This window comes from Lissotriton helveticus, chromosome 5_1, assembly GCF_964261635.1.
Source record: "Lissotriton helveticus chromosome 5_1, aLisHel1.1, whole genome shotgun sequence".
NCBI classification, from domain to species: Eukaryota; Metazoa; Chordata; class Amphibia; order Caudata; family Salamandridae; genus Lissotriton; species Lissotriton helveticus.
The window spans coordinates 2,093,428,464-2,093,455,915 of record NC_136065.1 but is presented as its reverse complement, the minus strand read 5'-3'; the positions used below and the strand labels follow the sequence as shown (position 1 = coordinate 2,093,455,915).

Genomic DNA, 27,452 nt, shown 5'->3' with positions numbered 1-27,452 from the left:
ACTCAGTCCAAGGTCCAGGATGTGCGGGACCGTACAATGCGGAACTATCCGGGTGGAGATGAGCAAAAAATCAATAATAGAAGTAGTATTCCTCCCCGTAAAAGTAGGGGCCAAATTACCCTCATTGTCAGGGGCATGTTGGTGGATGGACACATCATACTTTAGCATCAGGTTGTTAAGGGAAATACCGTAGGGGGAGTGTAGAAAATGTAATGAATACTCCCCATTATCCCCATCATATCCACATGCAGGTGTATAAGAGAGAGGGCAAGTTCTGATGTTAAAGTCTCCCCCCCAAATAATATCATAGGAAATTGCCGATTTACAGAGAATTGAGTCTAAAACAGTTTCAAGTTCTTCCACGACAGTAGTACTGGAAGGGTCAAAGATGTTATTATAGTAGTTGATCAATAGAATATTTCTACCCCTGCTGACCATTATTTCCAGTATCTGCGAATGGGACCCCACTAAATGGCTTTTCCTTACATGTATAGGGAGGTGTACAGATAGTAAAATCAGTAATCCGCCTTTAGCCCTCCCCATAACAGACTCTACAGCATTACAGTTGTAAGAAACAAAACCATCATAGTGAATATCTTCCACTGACCATGTTTCTTGCAGACACAAAATGTCAAAATCCCTAATGTGCTCCCTCCAGCCCAGGGCTGTAGCTTTTTGCCGCCACCCTGCAATATTCCAACTCGCCATTGAATATCCTTTTAGCCTAGGGGCCTGTACCATATGAGTGGGGATAGCTGTGATGGAAGAAGTTGCATGGCCCACATCGGTGGGAGCCTGTACCAAATCAGTGGGGATAGCTGTGATGGAAGAAGTTGCATGGCCCACATCGGTGGGAGCCTGTACCATATCAGTGGGGGTTGCTGTGGTGGAGGAAGTTACATAGCCCACATCGGTAGGACCCATGACATAAGGTACAGGAAGAGCTGCCTTCAGGACAACAGGTGGAATAGATGGCGAGTTGGCAGCGGTTTCCATGCATTGGGTCGGAGGTTTGACAGTAGATGAGACTTCACTGTTAACTGTGGCAAGAGTCAGCTCCGGGGAAGAGGAAACAGGGGGTAGTCAGTCGACTCCCTCCAGACCTTGTAAGCAACCAAAGCGATTATAATCCGTAAATGGGTGGAATTGGGGCGCATATTGGGGTTGTCTAGATGGTCTGGTATCATAAGGTCGCTGCCTGCCTCTACGTTCCACAACAGTCCAGTCCCCTCTTCTCGATTGATGGTAATTGTTGGTTGGTGGGAAGAAGTAGGAAACTGGAAGGGTCTGGATAGTGGAATCATACGATCTGTTGAAGCCTGCACATATATGGAATACCGTACGGGGATCTCTAAAGCTAACGGTTATACAGTCTCCATTGATGTTTTTAGGAGTCTTTCCAACCCAGGGAACCCTCCTGACTATGATGATTTCGTTATGTAAATGGGTCGGGAGGGGTCTATTCCAATTAAGCCATTTGATTATCATGCTTTTCAAGGAACTGAAAATTTCTGTCTCCCCTTTATCTAATGGTGGTACTCCAGCTAGGATAACTGTGAACCGGTTAGCTTCTGGTGGGAGATCAGGCCGTCTAGGTCTAGGAGTATTGTGTTCCCTAACCGGGGATCCCTGATTTACCTCATCTATGTGAACTGGGGGATTAAATTGACTGGATTGAAGACTCGCCACATGCTCGGCGGTTGTATTGCTGGGCATGGGAGGTGTGGGTAGACTGTTAGTTAATGGGGGAATAGTAGGTTGAATCGGATTTGGAGGTAGAGGGACCAGAAGAGTTGGGGCAATGGGCGGGGTGTTTTGACATTGGGGCTTACTAAGAGTTGCTAGGATTGAGGTAGTAGTTTTCTCCAAGTTGGATATTCTAGAATTTAACCTATCCAATTTTGCCTCTAGTGGTGATATAATTGATTTAAGTAAGGCCACAGCCCACTCCATGGATACCTCTCTACCCGGGAGGGTAACTTCATGGGGGTTGGTAATCTGGGGTGGCTCGCCCCGCACTTTGGCTGATTTCACAGACCTTCCCGTTTTGGTTTCTTTTTTGTTATACACTCTTTTCCGTTTCTTAATTGCGCCTTCTCTCTCCCCTTGGCTATTAGTTTGAATAGTACTCTCTTCATGGTGAGACGAAAGGGAGACATTATTGCTTACGGGGACATAATTAATATCCGTGACAATGTCAATTGTAGTAGCCAAGGTGCCGGGGTCTTCTCTTGGCGGGGGTGTTACCTCCAGGATAGCAGATTGTTCACTATTTCTGTTAGGTGTTTTGGCATTAGCAAGGGGCCCTATGGATGAGCGTTTAAGAGAGATAAGTTCAGTTGATAGGCGTTTTTCCAGAGTGACAATCTCCTTGTCTATGATATTATTGGCCCTTATGAGAAATTTTTCCATACCTCCTGGGGTTGAGAGACTTCCGGTTAGCGATGATTTAATCCTGGTATCTCTTCCAGCCATGGTCCCCGAATGTAGGAGGGGGCTTACACAGGTTAGAGGGTTGGGCCGGTCCGGTCTCTCCCGGTCTCTAACGGGCACAAACGGGCCCGCTCTTGGCCCGGTCTTCGCCCGCGTCCGCGCGCGTCCCGCGTACGCGTTCAAGGCGGGGTTAAAGTAGAGGAGGAGAGAAGGGGGCGGGAAGAGGAACCAGGTGCGCGCGGTGGACGGCGCAAGCACTGCTGGACCTCGCAGTCGCGCTCCCTAAGCAGGTTACGTTTCAGACACTCCCCCAGCCGAGGTGACCGAGCCGAAATGCTCCCAGGTCACAAGAGAGATCAGGTAAAGGGCTCCGCTGCAGTTCTTTCCCCAAAGGTGGCCACAGGCACAGTTCAAATATCCTCACGCTGCACGAGCGGCTCCCGCGCCAGCGGGGGCCGCGAGGAGTTTAAAAAGCCTACCAGGGAGGTCGGAGGGAGAAGGGGGCGGGAAGAGGAACCAGGTGCGCGCGGTGGACGGCGCAAGCACTGCTGGACCTCGCAGTCCCGCTCCCTAAGCAGGTTACGTTTCAGACACTCCCCCAGCCGAGGTGACCGAGTCGAAATGCTCCCAGGTCACAAGAGAGATCAGGTAAAGGGCTCCGCTGCAGTTCTTTCCCCAAAGGTGGCCACAGGCACAGTTCAAATATCCTCACGCTGCACGAGCGGCTCCCGCGGGTACGGTTAAGGCCATCACCTGCTTATATCGGCGACTGTCCACGGAACACCTTCCCCCTCTAGATCGCTTGAGAGGCAAATGGGAGGGGGACCTTGGCAGGCCCATCCCGGAGACGACGTGGCCGCAGTTGCTGAGACGGGCCTGGAAGGGCACGCTCAATGCTAGGTTCCAATTGGTCCAATTTTACACTATCCACAGGGCCTACTTAACCCCGGTCAAGATTCAGCAGTATTTCGGGGGGGCTCAGTCGCTGTGCCCTCGGTGCCAGGCAGAAGACGCTGATTTTGTTCACATGTTTTGGTCCTGTGTGGGGTTAGGTTCTTATTGGGCGGATGTGATGGCATGCTTGAATCGTGTGACGGAGCGAGAGTTGGAGGCTGAGATGGGAACCTGCCTCCTGTTGTGGTTTCCACACACCCCTACCACTAAAGTAACAAGCAAATTTTATGACTTGGGCTTAATTATGGCAAAGAGGGAGCTCACCATGCATTGGAAGGCGAGGGCAGGTCCTAGTTTTGGGAGATGGAAGGCGAGTTTCCAGCAGTGGGTTGGGAGTGAGGCGACACTTCGACTCCAGCTGGCTAGGCGCTCCTCTAATGATAAGGCACTGGAAGTTGCGAGGGCTTGGGGAGCATTGGTAACGGAGCTCCAGTCACCGGAGGAGCCAGAAGGCGAGGACGTGGTATAGGTTGGGGCAGCTCAGGGAGAGGGCACTAGTGTGGAGGTCACCGGGAACGTTGAGGGGAATGTCCTGGATGGGGACACTTAAGCATGTATAGGGAGGAGCCACGCACTACACGACACATCCAGCCAGATTGATAGTTCAGAATGGAGAGTCGGGGCACATGTGAGCGAACGGATGGAAATTTCTTTTTCTTGGGATTCATGGTGATGTTATTTTCAATTGATATAGGCTGACCTTTGTGGACCCAGTTTTGTAGATGCTCCATAGTACAAGGAGATTTGAGGGCACACTGACGGGGGTGGGGGTAGTGGGGGAGGAGGTAGGGGAGTTCGGGGGGGGGGAAGAATATTGAGCATTGTTTAATCCTGGGTGCTTGACAACGACGATCGAATTGTATACAAGGTGTTTTTTTTTCTCTTTTTGTATATGATGATATCTTGCTGATATGTCGCTTGTTTACTCAATAATAAAAAACTATTTAAAAAAAAAAAAATCAGGGAAACGGAGAGATGTGACTTGACAGGCCGCACCCATTGTGTAACGTCATGAGTGACAGCAAGGAAAATAATTTCTGTGGTGGTATAGGGAATACACATGGGGTGATGCAAAACGTTCCCTTGGGCAAATTGGGCAAACTTTGCTTTTCCTTGACTCACCCGCAGTTTTAACCTAGTCAGTGAGCACTAAACAGAGCACCTCTCTTGGTGGGCGAGAAGTGCATGGAGTAGTTCTATGCAGAGCCTTAATGTAAATAAGCATTATGCCTTTCATAGTTTAGAGATTTAGTTTAATGAGGAAGTTCAGCAGCAGCACCACTGGTAAGGGGTGTTACCACCCAATTCCTCTGTACAAATTTGTCAACCTGAAGGCACTTGGAAAGCTTAGTAGCCATCAACTTTTTGTTTATTAAAGTTCCTCATAGATTTTCTCTGCAGAGATATCATCTCACTGACCAATCTTAACAGCTGTACCGCTCGGGCAAGGAGATCGGCTCGTAAAATAGCTCAGCAGGGTGCAGACCTCTACGCAGAGATCTAATGTGTGTCCAGCAGGTCTCAGCATTACAACACATGTAAAATAGCTCAGGTGGTTCATGTGTATGCTGCAGTGCACTGTGTGTTATATGTGGGTGGGAGGTTTATGAAAGAATAAGAAGGTTAGTTTGCCAATGGATTTTTTTGCAGAGTTAAAGATACAACCTGCAAGTCTTCAGTTCCAATTCAAAGAAGATTGCAGATGGATTGAAGTAGTCGCCTGCACAGATCTAGTGCACAATAAGCAAAATAGCCTCTCTTGGTTGATTAAGTATTTATTGTCCAGGATAGACTATGGCAGTGGGCTGTTTTACATACAAGCACATGTCCTCAACAAAATGCAGGTTCTCTAAAATGCAGCAGCTTGTCTGATATCTCAAAACATCAGTGGCTCACGCGCTCCTGACACTGCATTGGCTGCCTGTAAAGAAAAGGGTTGAATTCAAGGCTCTCTGCATAGCCATAAAGGCGCTCATGGACTTGGCCCAGACTACTTGGCAAACAAGTTAAAATGGTACATTCCAGAGAGGCAGGATTACATATCATGATGAGCCGCCGCGCCTAAACACCTTCGGGTATTAATGTGCAAAACCAATCCAAATTTCATTTAATTTCTTCCACCATGAACAGTAGTGACTCCAGTGTGGTCCTCATTCAGTACTAAGAGCATCACCGGCGCTGGAACCTCTGCACGGGAATTACGGAAAGAGTTCTCAAATGGTTCTCTTTACTTTCTGGATATGTTCAATCTGCCCAGATGAAATCCTCCAGATCTATTTTCCTTCGACTCTTCGTGCAGTATCCAACGCTTCAATGCTGCCTGCTTCTCTTGTCAACATCGACACAGAATCGCAAAGAAACCTGATCAATGTCACAGACATCTCTATCCATCAGTACACTATAGCACTTCTCGAAATAACATCACCCACTTAAGAGGAGGCTATGCCTCATGCCACCGTTCCGCTTACTTGCTCCTTAGTGGTTCGGCCAATGCGACTCCTCTGATGCGTCATTTCAACTTTCATCACCTGGCAACTCACCTGGCTGAAGACTCAATCCCTCCATTTATTTCATGTCCTTCATGCACAACATTTACAAGTCACCTCTCTTCTAACCCGGATATCCAGGACTTCCTTTCCCATACTTCTGTTCTGTTGTCCAAGCCACAAACATCTTCAGGCTCAATATTGGTAATTTATGGGCAACTGATCATTAATCCCCCTCACAACAATTATTTGCACCTTAGCCCTGAAAATACAACCATCTCTTGGAAAAACTGAAGCTTTTTCAATGGTAACAGATCATCAAACTCCCCTGCATTACTTTTTGATCAAACTATAAACTCTGCTAACTACGTTAGTGGGCACACTGCAAACCACCAGAAAGACGGCTCTTCCCATTCTGTATTCAAGAAAAACCGAACCTTCTCACAGCCATGCTCAGCTTCTGCTCCAACACTGACCGACACTCTCCCTTCTGACATCAGTCCTGCACCTGATCGCCACCTCATCTTCAGAAGGTGACACCAACATAGCTCGGGCCCACCTCCTTGTCAAATAAAAATGTAGCTACGCTTCCAAGATTTTCTGCATTGTTTTGTAAACTGCACCTATTCCTCTAGGTTATGCAATGCTGAAGAAAACACACACAATTGTAAAATAAACACAAATGAAGCAGCACAGTCTGTCACAGGCAAGCAGGGATAGTTGATGGCCATTCTCATGACAACGTATAAGGCTATAAATGCACCGCAACTTAATCTTTGAAAGGTGGAAATCAAATTATTTAGCAGGGATGCAGTTCCACCTGAGTATACATCAGGCTCTTGAATCTGTCCAATAATCAAAAAATCCAAAACCAAGCAGAGAAAGGTAGGTTTGTGTTTTTTTATCATCCAGAAATTCTAGAACTAAAGTTTTCAAAAGTAAATCCAAACCTTAAAGAATAATTTGACATAAATAAAAATCTATCCTCTGCCTGGCTCAAACATGGCTTCTAGTGCTGCTTTATCAGCCTGGCTCAAACATGGCTTCTAGTGCTGCTTTATCAGCCTGGCTCAAACATGGCTTCTAGTGCTGCTTTGTCTGCCTGGCTCAAACATGGCTTCTTGGCACTAAAGGAGCTTCACAAACTGAAGCATCTTCAGCTGAATGATATGGTGCGGGACCAAAGGGATGCACTTACTTGACATACATTACTGGCTAGATAATGTGGAGACACACTAATGACTTCACAGGTGGTAAAAACGGAGGCTCCAAAGACCCTTGACGTCCTAACTAACCTAATTTCCACAACTAACTAGATCAGTGAATCTGCAAAAACTAGTGTCCACAATAGTCACCACCTGCATTTCCCAGCACTGCACTGGCGTAGCACCACTAAGCAGTGATTTATAACAGAGGTTTTTATTACAACAGAAGTTGGGGGCCGAGAAATGCACAAGGGATGGAGATAGACTGGTTGCATGAACTGATGGCAGGAACCTCCATTCAGTGAACATTTGTTCCCAACGTCAGGTTTACACACAGATACCAACAAAAATCAAAATTAGGGAGTGAAGAGGTGATGCTGATCAGCACCAAGGTGGACGCACCCTCCTCCAGTAAATGGTTCAGATAATCAAGAAGGTCCAACCTCAAGTAGTTAACTGAGAGTCCAGATATTGTTGGCATACACAGTGTTTGTTAAAATACCCCTCACACACCAAAAGGGCCCTTGGTGTCATGCTTCATCATCGGGGTCTTCCCGTTCCGCTGCGAGACGGGGCGTGCTACGACTAGCGACTACGCTGGAGCACCTTAAATAATTGTGAGTGCTATGTGAGTTGGAGTGAGTGTAGGTAGGGTCAGGGGTGTTTGGAAAAGTGAATCTAAAATGATACCTGACTTTGTGAAAGCAAAAAACTATTTATTAGTCACAAGCTGGTATCGTTCAAAAAGGTGTAGCGGAGACTGATAGGCTTGACAATGAGCTTAATCTCCTAGTGGCGTCAACGAGCACGGTTTTGGGGCCGGGGGTATTTAATGGAATAAGTAGCACACAGAAGAAAGAGCCGGTGGGGTAGGTGGAGCAACTCTTAGCACAGGTGGGAGTGGGTATATGGGGAAGGATCAGCAAAAGCACACATGCACATTTATGAGTGCACTTTACTCCTCCACCCTCACATGCCCAACCTGCCCGCCCTATAGTTATTGCAGGGTTCAGACAGACACCATAAATTAAATGACCAGAAGCATAAATAAAATTACAATAACTGTGTTATTGTTGTTTAATTTATAATCTGCAGGCGCGGGCTGTAGGGAGATGCTCCTTCGCCACTACTGAGGATCCGCCCGTGAGGTTTCTGTAGTAATGTGGTACCCGAAACAGGTGCCCTGACATTCACAGCATCATTACCAGCCAGAATCGATTATGATCTGGCAGAAAAAAACTGTCTTCAATACTTCATCAAATCGCGTTGGTTTCTCGAGGCTAAGAACCTAAATAAACATTTCGCTAGGATAATTACCTACAAAACTCGAAATTTTCAACAAAAAAATATATTTCCTTAATGAAGCTGGGCAGGTTTGCACCTGCTGATTTGTGTGAAGTACACAACTTCATAAAACAGTCAAGTTTGTGAACTTTGAGCAACTTTGCCGGTTGGCAAACTTTCATGAAAAAAAATATTTTAACATAAAATGTGTATGTTTTTTTCATAGCAGAATTCTGCAACTAAAAGACCCATTCTGAAATTTTTGTGATTCTAGTTCAGAGAAAAAGTCCGCAGATTGACAGGAAAGCCCATACATTGGGTAATTTTCTTTCTTCACATTTTGCCAGGAATAGTCTGAGGGTAAAACCTGTAATGGAGTAATACTGCATCTGGAATTAACGTATCCTACAGTAACAGTAATACAAAGTGCGGTATTAATTGTTTTATCGAAGAAAAAGGTATGGGTCCCTAAATGCAAGTCTTCTCCCACATTTTATTTTAAATTTACAGTTTACAAAGCTGACAATTTTTTAAACATGACAAAAAAATTATGAAAATTGATTTAGTTTTACTTACGCGTATCAATCGTTTCCTGAATTGGAATGAACCCCACTGGTAATGTGTCCTTAATATCAATGAGCTTCATATCAACCAGCACGTTACCCAAGTGACTCTGTGGGCATTGAAAGAAAAAAATGGGAAAAGTTTATTGATTAACAAAAACTAATTACACTTTTGATTATTTCTTAAATACACATTTACACATGCACAACTATGTAAACTGTAACTCATTAAACTGATCCCACATTTTGTTGTTATATCCAGCACCTCTTACTTGCAATATTTTAATATTTTATTTTTAAACTCCGTTTTTATTCATTACAAGGTGAACAAAAACATGACAAGACCACATGAATCCATCCTGTTTGCAAGTCCATCAGGCCCCGCCTCTTTCCCCTCCTCCCACGTGGAACGACCCGCTCCTCGTCCAAAAACCCTAATCTAAACCTAGAGCGTCCTACTACCATAGTCAACAATACTCTACCAAAGTAATGGAAAGTAAACAAAGGTAAAGAATATTTGCATTTGTAATAACGTATAGCCCCTTCAGTGTGGGGGTAATTCCCCCGCTGTGCTTGGGGGCGGGGGGCGCGCACAGCGCCCCCGTGCTCATGATGAGCTGAGCTCGTTATGATGCACGGCGCTCGTGTGCTCATGACTAGCTCATCTCGTCATGAGCAGACCCGTTCCCGTGGAACACTCAGCACAGCAGGGGAATTATCCCCGCATGCGAGCGTTCCACGGCTCATGACGAGCTCAGCTCGTCATGAGCACCGGAGCACAGTGCCTCATGACGAGCTCAGCTCGTCATGAGCATCGATGTGGATAATAAAGGTTTTTTTTACCGATGGAAAAAGTAACTCCGCCACTTCCATAATTCGCTCGATTCCACCTACCTGCACGCAGAGGTACTGCCCGAGATTTTCGAAATCCAGTCTGATGCCTGGGGAATGTTCTACGGTAAGGCCTCTGCGGCTAGATCTCCCTGTCAGATTAAATGGCTATATTTCCATCCTATTATTTTGGATCCAAGTTGCAAATAAATCACTAACAAGGGTAACAGAAGAAATCCAGCTGTGTCACATGGAGCCTCCCAGAGATAAGAATAAGACCCCAAGTTACAGGACGATGAGGTTAAAAGGAGGTACGCCTCAGCAATCTCGGGGTTTCCCCGGGCATCTGAAAAGTCTACACACCAATGCAAGTAGCTACCATTGGCCAAGAAAGAGGTGCAAGCAGGTGGAAGAGGGATACACTCTCCCACACTTTGCCATGGACAGGAAGGTGAAGGACAATAGACAAATCCCAACAAGGGAAGGAAAATACACACCCACTACAAAAATAAACAAGCATTGAAAATGCAATAGGTCTCGCCTTTGATTAAGTTAAAGCCATTTGCTTTGCTAATGGTATTGTATAGCAAAGCAAATGGCTTTAACTTAATGAAAGGCGAGACCTATTGCATTTTTAATGCTTGTTTTTTCTAGGAACCGGGAGATTAAGTGATTTGCCCAGAATCACATGATGTTGAGCCAATGTAAACACCGAAGTCAACAAACCAGTTTAACTAAACCTGCCGCCGCTGAGAGGGAGGGGGAGGTGGGGGGGGTAAGACCCTGTCGAGGAGACCCTGGCCGTGAGTCAGGCAGGGTCTCTTTTAATATCCGTTCCGAGAGAGAATTTTTCCTGCAAGCCCATTTAGGGCTTAAATCCATCCAGGGCCCCTAAGGCAGGAGCCGGGAAGAGTACACGTCGAAACCCTACGGCTGGACCCCGGTACATCCAGCCACAGCGCACATTGCAAGCTGAGCAGAGGCTTCAGAATCGCCAGACGCAGGTGAACAGAGACGTTGCCTCCTACGCCCCAACCCTGAGAGGTGTCACTACAGCCCCCACGAGAGCGAGAACATGCACCGGACGAGCCTACAGCTGACCCCCCCCAGACCAGCGAAGGGAACTGCACCAGGGAAAGCCCGTGGAACTAAGCTGTAGTTCCTACCTTCATCACTAGAGGGAGAGTCGGAGCCGGGAATCATTAGTAAGGTGAGTCTGCGTCCCCGTTTTCGATCAAGATGGCGGCTAGCGGCAGACACCATAGCGCCAAGGAGAAGGATTCCCCTTTTCAATCACAGGAAAGGAAACCTTTATTTCACTTTCACCGCAAAACTACATGCGCAACTCGGTGGGAACATTCGCAAACCCCCGAGTGCAGCACGGCGAAGGGAAAGGTGCCAACAGAGAGATGCTGCATTTTTCCCTTTTTTCCGCCATTCTTTTGCTGAGACCTTTGTCACCGCGGTCTCCGCCCCCACATAACTTTTACAAACTCTCCTCGACGGAGCTTTGGTTTGTTCCTGACTTAAAAACGAGCGGCGGTGAAGGGGTCACCTCATCCTCCAGAGGTGTTTTTATTGAACAGTAAAAGTGATCTTGTGTGGGCGCATTTCAGGCTCAGCCATAGAGGGCTAACTTTCTGAGCCAAAATGTACGCATACACAGAAGCAACGCTGAGATGGTTGCACTGATTGCATGCGAGGTAAACTGACTACATGCAAGACAACTGTTCTCGCGTGTGCAAAGGCAGCCGCTGGTTTATAATTGCATTGCGCTTTCACTTTCAGTGAAAGCGCAATGCAAAAATACACACGCAGCTGCCTTTGCCAAAGCCAAATGATAAAGTGCGTAGCACTGTCTCCCGCCGCCAGTAAACGATGCAATCCTGGAGGGCGGCGCCAAAAAAGGACAGGGTGGCAACCAGGAGGGACTAAATAGCCTCAGTTACAATTCGAAGTCTCAGTTTAGCATAAGCTATGACGCTAAATGACACACACCAATAGAAATTAGGGGCAGAGCTGAGACACGACTTCGGAATCTATATTGATTCCAAGAAGCTCTGGAATGCCAAGAGCAGCGCATGTGTGCTGCTATCGCCAGCCGATACCTAGAAATGGTGTAGGTGGGAGATACATGAGGTGTTTCCAATATAAAGGGTTATTCAGGTTGTATTGGGTGAAGAAATCAATAGGTATAGGACTAATGGGTTTAACCTACCTAGGCGATCAAGCGAAAACCAAACAAAATTACTCCACCAAATGCAGACTCTTACTGTATGCAAGAGAAAGTAAAGTGCTCTGACCAAAAGCCCCAAACCTGAGGTTCATGGTGCCCCAGCAGAGCATGGTACACTGAGTGCCATCTTTTGTACAAACAAACCACTGCAACACAGAGGTGGCCTTGACTAAAACCATCAAAGAATTAAGAAGTGGTGAGACCAAGGTTTAGGCCAGGAAGATTACTTTAGACTCCAGGGAGCAGGTACTGCAGTGCTTAAACTGTTGCAGATATTCAAAGAAACCCAAGGGTACTCCACATCCAGATGTCTGCTGAGAATGATGAATGGAACTGGCGAGAAGAGTACTGCGATCCAAACCCCTGTGTGAAGACTAATTTCCGGGAACCACTAGGCTAAATCTAGAAGCATTCCCAGGAAGATGCAGATATGTGTAAATGGTTCTCCTATCTCTGATGTAAGTGGAGGACCACAGTTGCTTCAACTCGCACACTTTGGGACCTACTGCTCAATGAGCCACACAGTATTGGTGGAAGGTTTCCATCAGTGGTCTCTTACCACTCATAAAAGAATGGGCAGAGAAAGCCAGAATCACTACCCTCATGTGCTCCTGCACCGCAGGCGTATGAACCAAAGTAGTATTTCCACTATCAGCTTGTGTGCCATGTAACAAGCTACTGACACCCATTGTCAGGACTGTAGTCCTTGACAGGATTGCAGCATAGGTGGTATCACTACTGCTTCTACACAAGCAAGCCCATGGGATGGCCTTACCTATGGTGGCTGGCAGGTGTTTGTTGCATACAAGAGGGCCCTGCTAGCTCCTGCTGGGGAGGAACCGTACCTGCAGCTTCTGCTGCTTATGGGAGCGCTCAGGGTAACCACCAAAAAGCAACTAAACAGAGCGAATGACAAAATGTTATGGTTGTTGCTAGCGGAGAGATGCAGTCCATCTTCAACGACAACTAACACTGTAGTGAAATAAAATACTGCTCTGCAATAAAGACCACGCCCCCCGAGTCTTACCAGTAAAGCAGAAGGAACACAGGTGGCCATGAAGCTTATTCCACTTCTTAGCAACTAAACCTGCACAGGTCCTCGCTTCCAAAAGGGGAGCGCGGCGTCCAGAGGACCCAGACCCCCTGGCGGGGGTGGTCAATCCTCTTCTGTTTCAGATTTTTGAGGTTCAATAAGGTGGAAAGACCTTAATGTCTGTGATATTGGTAATGGTACAAGAATGGAGGATGTGTACTGGGTCGACGCCGGAGGCGCTGCTCTGAACCACCGCTCGCCCAAATAGAAACACAAAACGCGCCAGCAGAGCAACTGACTTCAGGAAGTCTGCTTATCACAAACAGTAATGGCTAATTTTGTAAAATCAAAACCTGCCACAGTTCATTTGAAGTGCAGCCCCGATGACTGGCAGATGAAACAACGATAGCTGATGCCCGCGCCATGTTTTATTTATGTCGCCTTTGTTAAATAAACAGGGACATTCCCACTTGGGTACTCATATTTTCATACAAGCGCAAGAGAGCTGCACGTTGGGATTTAAAATCTACTTAAATTGCAGCTACCACTATTATTAATGAATGAACGTGTCAGGTACCGGCACTCATGAAGCGTGTCCCACTGGATATGCACCGCTCTGGGTGGATAAGTTTCCATTTGGTTGTCGTTAATATTTTTACGCTATTCTCTACAGGTGTCACGTCTTTTATTTACTCACTCACCATGAGAAAACTCAGTTCATGCTAAGAAAATTGAAGATAATGTGGTCACAAATGACTCCGGGGAGAATCAGTTCACCATCACTGTCGAAATGACTAAATGCACTTAAAATAACCAAAGAGGACATACATGCTCACAGTGTAACACACATTAGAGGCAGGACTTAAACTTGCAAGTTTCTAACTCAGGGGCCTGTGTCTACTCACTACACAAGTAGTAGCATTTGGAGAAGAAGAAACACGTTGTACTGAAGAAGTCAACAGAAGAAACAATTTATACAAAAGGAACTGATGGAAAAAAGCACTTTGTGCATAAGGAGCCACTGGAAGCAGCACTTTCTAAAGCAGGAGCCAATGGAAATAAGGTTCTACAGGAAGGAATCAATGGAAACGACAAGACAGCAGCCAGCGAGCCATTTTCTGCCAAACGAGCCACTGGAAGAGGCATAGGTCCACAAGAAGTAGCAATCTGCCCCACAGGAAGTAGCAATCTGCCACATGGAGCTAATGGTAAGCCGCAATCTGTACAGGAGGAGCCAATAGGTCGACTGAGTATATCAAGAACCAACAGAAACGGTGCTGTACAAGTGGAGCCAATGGAATCCACATTCTACAACTGGAAACAATTGAATCAACATTCTATCCAGCAGCGTTCAAGGGCAGCAGCCTTCTGGAGCAGGAGACAATAGGATCAGCATTCTATGTAGTAGCATTCAATGAAAGCAGGAATCTACGCAGTAGTATTTAATGGAAGTAGAATTTTATGCAGCTTCGCTATCGCCATGAGTGTCATCTTAAGATGCCTAAACAAGAAAATCCAATCTATCATGGTCTCGCCTAAATATAACTGTGAATACTCTGGAAAGTCTCTGGGCTGGCAACGGTTAGGAGTTGGGGACTCCTCGTGATGATACCCTTCTGCTTCAGATCTCAAAGATTGATACAGTTCGATAAATCGGCTACAATCAAGTCGATCTCTATGCCTGTAATGGTGCCAATGGGGTCTACTTCAATTTAGGTGCGTCTGAAAAACCAAACCCAATTTTAGAAGCAGCTTCAGTGCCAACTTTTCTGTGGGAATAATAGACTTTAGCACTGAGGTCGCCGGCACAGTGGTGGTGGCAGATTGTGCGGAAAGGGGGGAGCAATCAAGACTACTTTGGAGGATATCGGAGGCTTCGGTAAGAAAAACAGTTAAAAATTATTTCTGAAAAGCCTCAACCTGGGCAGAGGCCCCAGAAAGAGGCATTCATCTGAAGGAGGTCTGTAATTCCAGAAATGGGTCTGAAGAGCAAGTCCACTTCTTGAACCACCAGCATGGTTTGCTTTTTCCACATGATGAGTGTTCATGAGCTTTGCAGTGGCACGAAAAGTAGTCGGAAAGAGAGTCTGATACAAACATCAGTCTGCGACACACAGGGGCCTAAGCCTGAGGATTTTGGTGTCGTCGTTAGACAACAGACAAAACATTTTGGCACCTCCAGATTCCACAACTGTAGGTGCATAGAAAAAAAAACTGATATCTGCTACATCATCACTTCCAGTGGACCCACCAGACTTCACTATCGATGGCAGTCAGCGCCACCTACTGCCGATGATATGCCATTGCAGGAAAAAGTTTCAGGAGTGGCCATCTTTTTTAATGAATGTTCATCTCAAAATACTTTCTATTATGCAGAAGAATAATGACAAATTTTCCACGTCCACTACATGTGATAAATATTTGGGATCACATCCCCAAACCAATTGAAGTTATAAATTAAACTCATTATGTATGGGAACTTTTGCTCTGAAAAAGGTCACTAGATATATAAAGTCATAAAAAACAAAGTAGCAAGTTGATATTAAGGGACTTTAGTGAAACACACTTCAAACGCTTTAAACTTATAATTTTAAATTATAAATTCTGGGCTTTATAAATTATCATTATAAATAATTTATAAATTATCCATGCACCTCAATATTGGGTTTTTACTTTAAATGTAGGATGTACAATAGTTAAGAGTGCTCCCAAAGAGGCCTAGCCCTTAAAACTACCTTCCCCTTAACAAGCACACTCCACACATTTCTACATTTATTTATTTGAAAAGTTTTATATAGCGCTGGCTAGACCCGAAGGCATCAGAGCGCTTTACATGAGGAAAAACAGTTTCAGAACATAGTTACAAAGTTACATCAGTTGCTGGAGCATAGTAACATGAGTTACAAAAGCATAGCATAAACATAGGAGGGAGGGGGTAGGAAATACAATGTGGAGACGAGGAAAAACAGTGTCCGACGCCCGGCTGGGTAGGTGACGAGGGGTAATCCAGAGCCAAACTCCTCTATAGCTGCATAGGACAGCTCCACTTGTCATCAGCCAAAGGTTGCTCGGGTATCGCAGTACATACAGAAGGTTTTGAGCTACTGCTCTAAAAGAGGTAGACTAGCTGAGAGATTTCGACTTGCACATTTCATACCCAAGTGTCTTTGGACATCTGTCTCTGGCTGCTCTCCTGGGACCAACTACTAATATTTCAAACAAATAGTACAAAATTCCTCTTGGTGCTCAAATAAAATAATCGCAGAACACCCACCTATGTCATGAACTACAAGGTGCATCTGCTCCTACAAGGCACCTATGTACCCTGTATTAGAACACCCACCCTGCCGAAAGCCTTCCCCACAGTGTACCTATTCCGACTCTAAAGCACTTTGGCACCACCCTGCCTCCAAGCCCTCTACTCAAAAAGAAAAGTCCTTGCTGAAGCTGGTGCCGATGTCCTGGTGTGTTTTAACACCCCTAAATGTAAGTCAGCAAATCAAAGCCTCGAAAAAAGAGCTGGAAAAATATTACTTACAGTGGTTTTCAGATCGTTTTCTCTGCCACCGTGTGAAATAGGTTCCTTACCGGGTGACCGTGTGATGGGAGCCGATATCGGGTGTCACATGGTGGCACCGCATGAGTTGGCAGGTCTGTTATTTCACCGCAGGCCAAACACCAACCATTTACAGACAGCTCTCAGAAATTTGCAAGCTGAAGTGCAAAGTTTGACGTCTGCTCCCATATGTGCATGAATGTATTGGTATTTATCTAGCAAGAACTTAGCTGCGAAGCAATAGAGCGCTGTACATTATGTGAGGGGTCACAGACATCAACAAGAGCGGGTGAATCAAGTGGAAATTACACAAACACACTTTACACATTTTTAGGCAACTGAAGTATTAAGTGATTTGCCTAGAATCACACAGTGCTGAGTCTACCCCTGAGGCCAAGATTTGAACCGGGGTTTCCAGGTTTTAAAGGCGGCAGCTCGAGCCGCCATGCCACATCTTCTCCCCAAGGTGCAAAACACATTTTGTTTCACAACCTGCTGGAACGATAATATAATATTACTATATAAAAATCAAGAACGAAAGGCATGTAAATCTTACACAATATAGCAAAAAACACGGCAAAATAAATGTACAAATACAGCGTCAGTGAGTCTGTACTTTTAAATACAACAAAGGGAGGATTTGAAGATCTGACTATGTAGTAGGAGAAATAGAAGGAAAGTTAAGGCTGGGGAGGGTCAGAAGGCCTCATCCGTCAACAATGCGATGAAGGTGAAAACCATCTTTCACCGGCGTCCTGCTGAGAATTTACTACAAATGGGAAAAGGACAGAGAGCCGTCAGCTACAGGCCCACGAATCCTTGAGAGAAGGGCAGAATCGAGAAATCTGCTCACAGAACGTCCTATAAACTCCCAATAAACACGCAGAACCAGTATGATGAGCCGAGACGATTTTAGGATTTACTTCAAGCAAGAGAGTGGATGAACGGGGTCTTAAGAACAATCCCGGCGATCACCCAGATCTACTGAAAATATACCGTTTTAAAATAAAGTTCACCAAAGGAAATGTTGGCGAGGGCAAATAAGTTACTCGCCGGGATCGGAGACCTGAAACGGAATTAAGGGTAAAAGAGCAACTTCACCACAAACAAAAAATGCACTCCCAAAGAGGTGGGGACTGAACTTTAAAACCTTCAAACAGGTTTTGATGAGTTAAAATGATGACCGCCATTTCAGGAGAGAAGGAGGTTGTTCCAAGTTTTGGGAGAAGACAGAGAAAAGGGAGTCCGCCATTAGAGCAAGAACAGAGTCCCTCGGAGTCAAAGTGCTCTTTGTAGAAGAGTGGCTACAGAAGTTAGAGTGGCACTTTTGGTACCCTGAGGAACTCCTATCCGCCACAGACTCTGCCAATGGGTGGTGCCCAGGGTGAGCAATTCTCACTAGGGAAAGTACTAAACAGCTAGAGACCGCTCAGAGAAGAAGGCATTTGGGATTACCGGCATTACGAGGGTTGTTTGGGGTGTTACACCCCCCAATTAAATGTATTCTCTAGTAAATATTTGGGTACAGGTGCTTCATTAGAGTATGTTGAGGTGGCTGTCGGATATCTCTCTCTCTCTCCCTCTCCTCTCCTCTCCTCTCCAAACTGTTGGTTATTTTACATGTTGTCTTTTAAGTAACCCTAATAATCCGCACTGCTTTCCCTTTTCATGGCCTCTTAAACCCCTCATGCCTTGCTTCTCAGATAATGATTTTAACATTTTATACCAGAGTGATTATTGGGAGATTTGAAGCGCCCACCCCGATCTTACTGTCTTACTGACCGAGTTATGACCCTATGCATTACCAGCAGCACAAGGGGAGACCGGGGCAGGATTTACGGAGCCTTGACAGAAAGGACGGGATTTAAACACAGTGACCATTGTGTTGTCCTGTTCCCCGAGTTTTGTCTGGCAACCCCGCGGGCTCTGGAGATTCAGAAGGAACTGCAATCTTTGGAGATTCCAACATTTAGCGGCTTTGGAAATTCCAACATCTAGCAGCTTTTCAGATTCCAACACATAGCAGCTTTGGAGATTCCAACATCTAGAGGCTTTGGAGATTCCAACATCTAGCGGCTTTGGAGATTCCAACATCTAGCGGCTTTGGAGATTCCAACATCTAGCGGCTTTGGAGATTCCAACATCTAGAGGCTTTGGCAATTCCAACATTAGAGGCTTTGGAGATTCCAACATGTAGAGGCTTTGGCGATTCCAACATGCATCGGCTTTAGAGATTCCAACATCTAGCGGTTTTTCAGATTCAAACCTCTAGCGGCTTTTCAGATTCCAACATCTAGCAGCTTTGGAGATTCCAACATCTAGAGGCTTTGGAGATTCCAACATCTAGCGGCTTTGGAGATTCCAACATCTAGAGGCTTTGGCAATTCCAACATTAGAGGGTTTGGAGATTCCAACATGTAGAGGCTTTGGAGATTCCAACATCTAGAGACTTTGGAGATTCCAACATCTAGCGGCTTTTCAGATTCCAACATGTATCGGCTTTGGAGATTCCAACATCTAGAGACTTTGGAGATTCCAACATCTAGCGGCTTTTCAGATTCCAACATCTAGAAGCTCTGGCGATTCCAACATCTAGAGGCTTTGGAGATTCCAACATGTAGCGGCTTTGGAGATTCTAACATCTACCGGCTTTAGATATTCCAACATCTAGAGGCTTTGGAGATGCCAACATCTAGAGGCTTTGGAGATTCCAACATCTAGCGGTTTTTCAGATACCAACATCTAGAGGCTTTGGAGATTCCAACATCTAGAGGCTTTGGAGATTCCAACAACTAGCAACTTTGGAGATTCCATTATCTAGAGGCTTTGGAGATTCCAACATCCAGCAGCTTTGGATATTCCAACATCCTGCGGCTAGGGGGTGGAACTTAAGGTCACACATAGAGCTAAAGAGCTAGTGTCACGCATGAAGAGTCCAAGGATCCTCACTCAGCCCCATTCTATTCAACATTTACATGCCCCCCCTCGCTACCAACTTCAGAAAACACTGACTCAGCATAGTATACTAAGCCGACGACACCCAGCTCATCCTCTCCTTCACCAAGGAACCCGACATCACCAGACACAGTTTCCAGGAAAGAATGAAAGACGTCTGAAGCTCAACTCAGAGAAAACTGAAGTCCTCGTCCTCGGTTCCACACCCTCTGCATGGGAAAACACCCGGTGGCCCACCAGCCTCAGCAACTCTTCCACACCCACGGACCACGCTCGCATCCTCGGCATCATACTCGACTCCTCCCTCACCTTGAATTGACAGGTCAACGCCGTATCTGCCATGTGCTTCAATACCCTCCGCAAGACCTTCAAATGGATCCCCCCGAATCCAGAAAGACCGTCACCCATGCACTCATAACCAGCAGACTGGACTACGGGATCGCCCTCTATGCTGGAATCAACAAAGATCTACTCCTCAAACTCCAGACTATCCAGAATGCTGCAGGCAGACTCGTCCTCGGCATTCCTTGAAAATGTAAATATGCTAGACTTGTAAAGCGCACAGCTGCCCGTAAGCGTCCCGGCGCTTGCTTAGGGAACCCGTCCTGGTATTCCCCTGTGAGAAACCCCGGCAGGGTGTCCACAAGGTGAAAGCCAGGCATCCCGCCGCGAGGGGCCGTAGTGGAGATTAAGCAAGCTATTGCCCAGAGTTGCAGAGTGTGACCCCGTGAGTTGAGTAGGCACCAGAGCGAGAATTGTCGAGTCCGTGGAATTTTGAGCCCGAGACCTGCCGAGGCGGGGAATCGAACCCTGGTCCACGGTCGATCTCAGCTTCCGGGTCTGCCGCCTCTAACCACTGAGCCACGCTTCTCCACTTCACCCACATCACCCAGCACCTATGAAACCTCCACTGGCTCCCCATCGAAAAGAGAGTGACCTTCAAGCAGCTCACTCATGCCTACAAATCCCTCCACAACACTGGACCCCATGACCTCAACGAAAGAATCTCCTTCTATGCACCCAAGAGAAACCTCAACTCCGCCGACCTTGCCCTGGCCAAAATCCCATGCATCCGCAGAACCAGAACGGGAGGAAGTCTTCTCCTACTTCGCGGACAAGACCTGGAACGAACTCCCCCTCAACATCAGACAAACACCCACACTGCAAGCATTCAGGAAAAGCCTCAAGACTCGGCTCTTTGGACGAGACAGAGCTGATCAAACCCCCTCACCCCCAGCACCTTGAGACCCTCACAGGTGAGTAGTGCGCTTCACAAATCCCCAATTGATTGATCATGATGGAGATTTTTGCCTGCTTGCCTATTGCAAAAACTCCAAGACATATGTATGGTTTCCCTCCGACACTTGTGCATGGAAAAGTTAGTAATTCACATGCATTTTTGGGGAACATCTATTTTTCTTAACACACGGTGCTGTTCAGTTGCCGAGCACTAATATTTTGGAAAAAATGTTAAATAAAAGGGCAAGTATTTATTAACCTGCAAATAAATGTGTGTCCGTTTATTAGACAGGTTTTTTGACCTCCTTAGACAATCCCTGACCCACCCAGATGCCCTACCGCCACCCTGCTGGCATCAGTGCAGCCCTTGGTCACACAACCGATCGTTCCCAGGGCCAAAGTTTGTGAGTACCCAAGGCCTATGGGAACCACAACCATTCTTCAAGGCGCTACTTCCGCCTGCGGTACATCATCAGGTGTCGCACGTCTGCGTGAGTATGTGCCACAATCATATGTAAAACTGGGTCTGTGAATCACATGAAGCTTTGCAGGCCACGTTCACCATTTTTATCCATGAAGAAGCCTGGTTTATAATATTTGAGATGGAAGCTCTGAGCACTCTCTTAACACTGCAGCTGGTTTCACTTTAGGCTCTCCAGTGCAACACTTGTCTCATCTGTGGTAAGTCAGACTGACCCGCTGCACTGTTCTTGCCTTTGCAAGGAGTAGTTAGTTCACAGATGTCCAAAGATTACCAAAAGCAGCTAATTTACAACTGACCTGATCTACTTAACTCTTCGGGTTTTAAAAAGAAATTATATTAAAAAGAATAATAATAATAAAATAATCCTGAGCTTATAAAGCGCCTGGTTACACTAGCCAGTGTGTCCCCGCGCTGTGCCGCTGAGGAACCCGTCCTGGCCTGTTCCTGTGAGGTGCCTCCTGTTCCTGTGAGGTGACTCCTGGGCACCCCAAGGTGAAGCCAGGCATCCTTAGCGCTGTTGGGGCTGGTGTGGAGATTAAGCAAGCTTTTGCCCAGAGTTGCAGAGTGGGACCCATGATTAGACTAGGCACCGAGTGGAGAAGTGTGGCTCAATGGTTAGAGCGGCAGACCCTGATGCAGAGGTCCAGGGACCAGGGTTCAATTCCCCGCCTCGGCGGGTCTTGGGCTCAAAATTCCATGGACCTGATAATTCTCGCCTCAGTGCCTATTCCAATCATGGAGTCCCACTCTGCAACTCTGGGCAACAGCTTACTTAATCTCCACAACGGCCCCACAACGCTAAGGATGCCTGGCCTCCACCTTGGGGGTGCCCAGGAGTGGACACCTCACAGGGAAATCCAGGATGGGTTCCATCGGCGGTATTCGTACAAGCGCCTTGAGACCCTTGCGGGTGAGTAGTGCGCTATACAAGTATCAATTTACATTTTTTTTACAGAGGCGAGAGAATTATCGGGTCCAAGGACATTGAGCCCAAGACCCTGCCGCGACGGGAATTGAACCCTGGTCCCGGGCCAGACCTCTGCATCAGATTCTGCTGCTCTAACCAGTGAGCCACACTTCTCCACAAAGGGTAATATTCACATAACATCAATTAAGTAAAACTAAAGAGCGAACATGGGGGTGGGAGGTGTTTACACAAAGACACTTATTTTTATTTTCATTGCACAGAAATGACATTTAACTTACATTTTCTTTCGAGAAGGTTCTGGTGAAGCAAAGGTACCTCGTAACCTTGGATTTAAACAAGCCGTCCTTCCAGAGGTCAGCGTCCAAGCCATCTGCTGTTTGAGAAACCTGTGTAGGTAAGACAAAATGGAGTGGGGGTGAGAAACGACGCGGCTAATGTATGAGCTGTTCATCCTTGCTTTTACTAATTAACTCGCCTCGAACTCTCACGGCATCTCATTAGTTCACTACACCCAGGTGAAGTGTATGGTATAAAACTGGAAAAAAAACACCAATTCTAAAAATATGGTCCCCTGGGACATAATTGATTAAAGACGCCCTGACAAAACCCGTTCTAATGAGGATACAAACTTTTGTTGTTACACGTGCAGCGCAAAGTTTGGAAAAGTCGACACATTAAGGCGCCTGTTCTCGCCTGCGCGGCGCCGCGGCGCGTCAGCGTGCACGTAAATGCTAAAGGTGACGCAAACTTTGATGAAGCATAAAATTCTACAATAGAAACGTGTCCGCACCATGCCAGAGGAGTCGCCAAAGTTTGCGTCGCTCGAGGCAAGGAGTGTCAGTGAACGCAAAGGACCCCGCAAACACGGTAGTAAAGGTGACGTGTGCGCGCGCGGCACGGCGAAGGAAATGACACCTTCCTCGCAGGAAGCCAAAGAGAATTAGTAACACACGAGTTACTCACAGTGCAAGGAAATACGTTCAGAAAATAGCAAAACGAGGCAACCTCCGCTGAGCTACCTGACAAAAATGAGAGTCCGGAAAGCAAGTTGCAGTCACTACATCGAGGGTGACAATGTCGACCTACAATAATACTGCATTTTCTACCTCGATCTCATCGCCATATAGTAAGGTACGTTTTTGATTAGTTTCTAGAATTGTCTCGGAGGAAAGCCATAAGTGGAATTAAAAATAGTAAAGATATGCTTACTACGTAGTGGTACATCATAATGCAAGACTGAAATAAATCAGGTGTTAAAAAGACCACCCTTCCTTCCTGATGGGCGTGATATGAATTTCAATAATTCATTTAAATGCACTTCAATTTTCCTTTGTTTTAATATGGAAATACTTTGTGCAAACGTATTTCTGATAATTTCTCCAAAGAACAAAATGAAAAAAGCCTGAAGGAGAGGCACACAGACTTTTAACAGAGTGTTGGCAAAGCCAACACACACAGACACACATTATTTCAAATGAACACACCAAACTTCCCATGGGCAGTACCAGCAGAATTACTCTCAGTCACTTGCCACGAGCCTGGGCAGCCGCAGGGCACCATGGTTACTGCACAGGTTCAACACGAGCAGCAAGTGGACATGTTTCCGCCAAACAGAGCATAAGATCAGCGTGGGCAGCATGAGTGCCTGGTACCAGCTCTTTCTTCTAAAGAAAGTCAAATCATGTATTCCAGAAAGCGAATTCAGAACTGCTGTTCAACCCCTTGTGCCCTTGCATCTGGGTGGTGGCAATGCCTTCCAGACTCCACACTGGCACCCCTTAGGGTCATTCTACACGTCGCAGCACGTCTCACCCAAGGACTGAAGAAATATGACCGGCCCCACCCTAATGAAAATCTATAGGCTCCCATCGAGAGCCCGCACGGTCTTCAAAACTAGCTTCATCATTTACCAAGCCATCACAACCAGCACCCTTGCTTATTATCTCTGGTGAACCTTGGCACGCAACCAGGACACCGTCAGATTGTAGACTAAAGAGTATAAAAACACTAAACAGCCTTTTTCCATCTATGCACACAGGATCTGTAACAGCGTACCTGTATGCTTCAGAACTGCCCCAACCCTGCTCAAATTTAAGAAAAAGTTGAAGATAATTTTTGAGCAAACACTAAATCACAATGCATTAACCATCCATGAGCTTTCTCTCCAATTGCTGGCCATGGCGAGTGCTCCACTGCCTTTTTATTAGGTTTGCACTATAGAAATACCATATAGATACATGCATACAAACATACTTTCTCAATCTTCAACACACACAGCACAAGAAAAGCACAGGAGCAGCAGTGCACTCCTTGCAAACACAGAAAAAAGCAGACCACAGACAGTAGCAGCAAAATCAACACACACAATCACACTCACGCTCCTTTTCTACAGCAGTACTGACTACTGAACCATTCCTTTCCTCCCGAAAGTATCCTGGACTAGGGAAGCCAGTTGTCACCCTGAGCTGTATATTACCAATGGGGCGTGAAGAGATCCAACTTCCCAGCAGCATGTACTGGCTGGACCGGCTCACACTGTGTGGCATGTCCCCTGGCCACCTCGAGGAAGAGTTGGGTCTGGCTGCTCCGTGCTCTAGCCCTATGACTTGGGAGCAGGAAATGCTCCTAACCCGGTGATCAGGGCCAGCGCTAGGCATGGGCAGCATGGGTGGCTGCCCAGGGCCCCGAGCTCAGCCCATCAACAGGGGGCCTCGTAAAAGTGTTTCCCCACCAGCCTCGCGCCTGTGGTGAGCACTGCGTAGCCCAGGGAAGGGCTGCCTTTCCCCTGGGCTTCGCAGGCATGTGTAGGAATAGGGGAAGAGGCCCCCCTCCCCTGTGCCTCGCAGCACTGGGCAATGGCTATTAACCCCCAGGGCGGGGAGCCCTTTTACCCAGGGCTGTGCAGCCCACATGTAGCGCGAGGCCCGTCTGCATTTGCAGGTTTGACCTGTAATTGGGGACAGGGTCGGATTACAAAGGCAAGCAGTCGGGCATTGGCCGATGGGCGGTGCTGAAAGGTGCGACATGTGGGCTGGTTGTTAAAGGGCCTCAGCTTCATTCCTGCCTCCCAGGCCATCACACTTCTGGCTATGGTGTGCGGGGTGAAGGTGTTAAGTGTGGCAATATGCCTTAATCGTGGCCAGGTGTTGCTCTATTTGTTGTGTCATTCTTCCCTCAGGCCCCCCCCCCCCCCGCCCCGCAAAGAAGTGTCTTGCCCCAGACCGCTCCCCTGCCAGGCAATGGTGGGTGGGGGCAGGTGGGAGTATGCAGGGCATCACTGAGGGAGCAGGTTTTTGTCTATGGGTAATTGACACCTTAGTCTCCACGGTAGCAGCAGTAGCTGTGTCCTTTTTCTTGACCCCCCTCCCCTGCAAGGTCATCACCCTGAGGATATGGAGGGCTGGGGAAGGAGTAAACTACAATAAGCCTTCCTGGAGGGTGTGGGTGTATTTACATGGGCCTCGCAGTGAGATAACCTTTGTTAGGCTTTTATTGAACTAGAGAGGATGTGGCGTTGTGTCCTAAGCTGCCTACATTGGCAGTCGGAGGCCAGGTTCTAGTCCCAGCATCAGCTCAACATCCTGTCATTCTGGGCAAATCACTTAATCTCACCAAAGACTAAAGTAAAAATACATTTGATCTTGTGCAGTGTAACTGTTGCCCATGTAAATCACCCCAATGCCCTAGCACCGAGTTCACCTTATGTAAACTATAAAAATCACGGACCGATCGCAAAAAAAAGCCATTTTTTTACTCCATTCCAGCTATTTTAATGCACACTAACTGCCTGATCTGCTCCACTGCAACGACAAGGAGTTTAATCCCCAAGCCATAGTTTCCACTTGCCTTTGCTTTGTGCTCAATGTGTCGATGTATGTGTATAGCACCGTATATATATTTGCATATACACCTGGCACATAGCACTCCGTGCATTATCCTCACTGGCCTTTGCTATTCTCCAACTATGTATTTTAACAAAAATAAAACATGAACAAAAAGTCGGAATGCTTGTTCTTTACTTTGCGTGTTTGTTGCCTCTGAGTAAAATTAACTGTGGTTTTTTGGTGAGACAGTGTAGGAACAGAAACTGTCTATGAAGAGAATGCTGCAAAGCATTCAAAGCAAAGAGAAAATAATACGGCAACTTATTTATGTTATAAGATTCTGCAACGGCAAGAGCATGATAATTAGAGAGCACTATTTATATATAAATATCAATATTATTTTTACCATGTCTTATCTGTCTTTGTTTGTTTAACTATTAGTCATAGTTATGTAAAGCAGCTTAAGAACATATTTTAAAGTGCTTTCAACTTACGTTGACTGTTTACATACTGATCAGAGAAAAAAATAGAGACTTCCGCATTTTTCTTAATTTTCACACCGGCCAGAATATTAAAATACAGGTCATGTCAGTAAACAATTCAGCCAGGTGGCAACCCTAGCCAAATCAGGTATTGTGGTCCTTGTGCCATTTTATTTCACCTAGCCCGCCTGGTCTAAATGTAGTGCTTCTAGTTTTCACCAATCTTACTAATTCTAGAGGCTTTAAAGTGCTTAGGTTACTAAACATTTCTGTAAAAAAGAGTCCAATGAGACTAATCAAATGATGTTATCTGAAAGAGTACGTCCTGCAAAGGTGGGCCACTTTTTAGGGACTGCCTGGGCCTAATGAACAAGTTACTTACCTTCGGTAACGATATATCTGTAAGAAACAGTAGTTAGTATTAGATTCCTTACCTTAGAATATCCCCAGGCGTCAGTCTGGATCCGGAAACTTTTGCGTAGCAGTACCCCTGCGCGTCGGTAGGCGTCGTCTGCAGGCGTCCCCTGCGGCTCCGCGTCGTCGGCGTCGTGCGCCGTGATGACGTCGCTGGAGTATATAGACGCCGCCTCCGCGCGCTGACGTCAGTTCTTTGCACACAGCTTTTCCGCGCCAGAACACGCAGAGCCATGTGAGAACCAACACTGGTGCCATTTGAAACTAGGGCCCTGAAAGGGATGTCCTTAACCCTAGGTATCAGTTCGCAGAACGGGGAGGATGGGCGGGGCGGTAAGGAATCTAATACTAACTACTGTTTCTTACAGATATATCGTTACCGAAGGTAAGTAACTTGTTCATCTGAAAGAAACAGGTTAGTATTAGATTCCTTACCTTAGAATAGATACCCCAGCAATACCAACCCCGGTGGTGGGTCTGCGAACCAATACAACCTACACCAGAAAGTCCTGGAGGACCGAACGGCCAAAGAAGCCATCCCTCCG

The 27,452-nt window shown here is 46.4% G+C and overlaps 1 protein-coding gene across 3 annotated transcripts in view; it reads right to left on the bottom strand.

Annotated features, from left to right (window-relative positions):
• The window catches only part of MVB12B (multivesicular body subunit 12B), a 465,376-nt gene that overhangs the window by 282,377 nt on the left and 155,547 nt on the right, over positions 1-27,452 (bottom strand). For all 3 annotated transcript variants that reach the window (XM_078646102.1, XM_078646101.1, XM_078646103.1), the window contains exons 3-4: positions 22,466-22,573; positions 8,939-9,035 (exon numbers count right to left, since the gene is read on the bottom strand). In XM_078646102.1, coding sequence (XP_078502228.1) covers positions 8,939-9,035; positions 22,466-22,573 — 205 coding nt within the window. The remainder of the gene's footprint in view (positions 1-8,938; positions 9,036-22,465; positions 22,574-27,452) is intronic.